Here is a 2,139-nt window from a genome sequence, read left to right on the forward strand (position 1 = left end):
GCATCAATCGGCTGGTAGTTAGTCACCTGAGTAGCTAGTCTGCTAGGGATCAAGCAAAGCGGTTATTCCCTGGGCTTGGCGTTAAGGGTGGTCACTGTCCCCGGGGGTAACTCCTAGCGTATAGGTTCCGGCTAGCACCAAGGTAAGCGCCGAGGCTGGGAATGGCCAGAGCCGGTGGCTGCCTTCCCTTGTTGGGCTCCGTGGTGGGCGGTGCCGTCGGGCCCGAATCTTCTTTAATATCGTATGGCTCCTCCTAAAAAGGCTCCCTTCGGTGGGCAACAAAGAACAATGAAACTTTCTCAAAATCTTCCTGTATTTGACACTTATTTTGTAATAAAACGATTATCAGACAATAACGAATCTTTCAACTCAGTTTCGCCTTTCCTTGTTCAGAAGGCTATCTCTGCAACAGTTGGCGAGGTCTCCTCGATTCGCAAAATGCGTTCAGGGGATTTGCTGGTGCAGGTTAGTACAAAGAAGCAATCGCATCAAATTTTAAAGTTAAAAGCGCTGGCCACAATACCCAATTCTGTCCAAACACATGTAGCATTGAATTATTCAAAGGGCGTGATCATTTGCGGCGAATTGTTTAATGTGCCGCTTGAGGAAATATTGAAGGAATTACAGGGTCAAGGAGTGACACATGTACGCCGCATAACTATTCGGCGAGATGGACATCTTATACTGACGTTCCATTCTCCTAAACTACCAGAATATATCTATGCCGGGTATATGAAACTTCCAGTGAGACAATACATTCCAAATCCCTTGAGATGCTTCCAGTGTCAGCGTTTCGGCCACTCAAAGGTAAATTGCCGCGGGACTGTCACATGCGCCCGCTGCGCTGAGAAAGGCCATGACAGCCAGCAGTGTACCGCACAAGAAAAGTGTGTGAACTGCGATGGCGCACATTCATTTTTTTCACGGGCATGCAAACGATGGACTCTCGAGAAGCAAATTATAACACTTAAAATAAAAGAAAGCATATCTTATCCTGAAGCTAGGAGAAAGGTCTTAGCTGAAACACCAACACCAGGCTTAAGCTATGCATCTGCCGTCCAAAAAACATTCTGTGTGAATTGCTCATGCCCAAACTGTATCAAAAGTAAACCTCAAACCAATTCACCTGAGAAACCATCCGACTCTGACACTGAAAAATCAACAGTAAGTGCTCCTGAAACTTGCAAACTGGAAACAAATAAACATAAAATCAAATCTAGCAAATCAATGAAACTAAAGCTTGCAAAACGCGGGCTTAAATAAAACGACCTGCCAATAAAGTTAAAGAAATCGACATCAAAAAATTCCGTAGCCTTGGGACTAGCTACACAAGGTAAAGTCCACAAGGACCTGACGTCCGTCTTTGGTGGCAAGCTGAATAACCCAGATATAAAATTACATCCATCTGAGAATGAATCTGAGCTTGAAATGAGTTGCGAAGACCTGGCAACTCCAACAATTGTTTCTTCTCATTTATCCTCTAAACCAGTCTCTTAATGGGTACCTACCTCTTTTGGAATTGTCGCGGTATTCGGTCTAAACTTCCCCCTCAGGGGCTCATCTACTATAGGTGAGTATGGGTGTCCCAATCCCGAGGTACCCAGGGATCTTTACTCCCTTTACGTTTTACTCTTCACTACGTCTTCTGCTGTCTCCTTTTTTCTTCTTTCCCTCGAGGGTAGGCGAGGGAGCTCTCCATGAGAAGCTGTCGCCGCTCTGTTTGCTTCTTGCTTCTCATGGACAGCAAATACCCCCACGTGTTTGCCGTGCGTGGCGACCCATTAGACGGGTGATGCACTGTGGTCCCCGGTGTATCAATCGGCTGGTTGCTGGCCACCTGAGTGGTTAGTTTGCTAGGGATCAAGCGAAGGGGCTACTCCTTGGGCTTAGCGTTAAGGGTGGTCACTGTCCCCGGGGGTAGCTCCCAGCGTATAGGTACCGATTAGCACTAGGGTAAGTACCGAGGTTGGAAATATCCAGAGCCGGTGGCTGCCTTCTCTTGTTGGGCTCCGTGGTGGGCGGTGCCGTCGGGCCCGAATCTTGAGCAATGTCATATGGGCAAACCTAAATCTGCTCCCTTCGGTGAGCAACAAAAGTCAGTAAACTCTTTTATCGCACATTTCGATAAATTTTTCATAC

At 46.9% G+C, this 2,139-nt stretch overlaps 1 protein-coding gene across 1 annotated transcript; it reads left to right on the forward strand.

Annotated features, from left to right (window-relative positions):
- The first annotated feature begins 243 nt into the window (after window positions 1–243).
- LOC129956673 (uncharacterized) lies at window positions 244–1,263 on the forward strand. The gene has a single exon (XM_056068605.1). It carries the CDS (start codon window positions 244–246, stop codon window positions 1,261–1,263), a length of 1,020 nt encoding a protein of 339 aa, XP_055924580.1.
- Window positions 1,264–2,139: the final 876 nt, after the last annotated feature.

The sequence above is a fragment of the Argiope bruennichi genome, chromosome 11, assembly GCF_947563725.1.
Source record: "Argiope bruennichi chromosome 11, qqArgBrue1.1, whole genome shotgun sequence".
NCBI classification, from domain to species: domain Eukaryota; kingdom Metazoa; phylum Arthropoda; class Arachnida; order Araneae; family Araneidae; genus Argiope; species Argiope bruennichi.

Coding starts and splice junctions, on each gene's coding strand:
- LOC129956673 (XM_056068605.1), top strand. CDS start 244: ATGGCTCCTCCTAAAAAGGCTCCCTTCGGTGGGCAACAAAGAACAATG.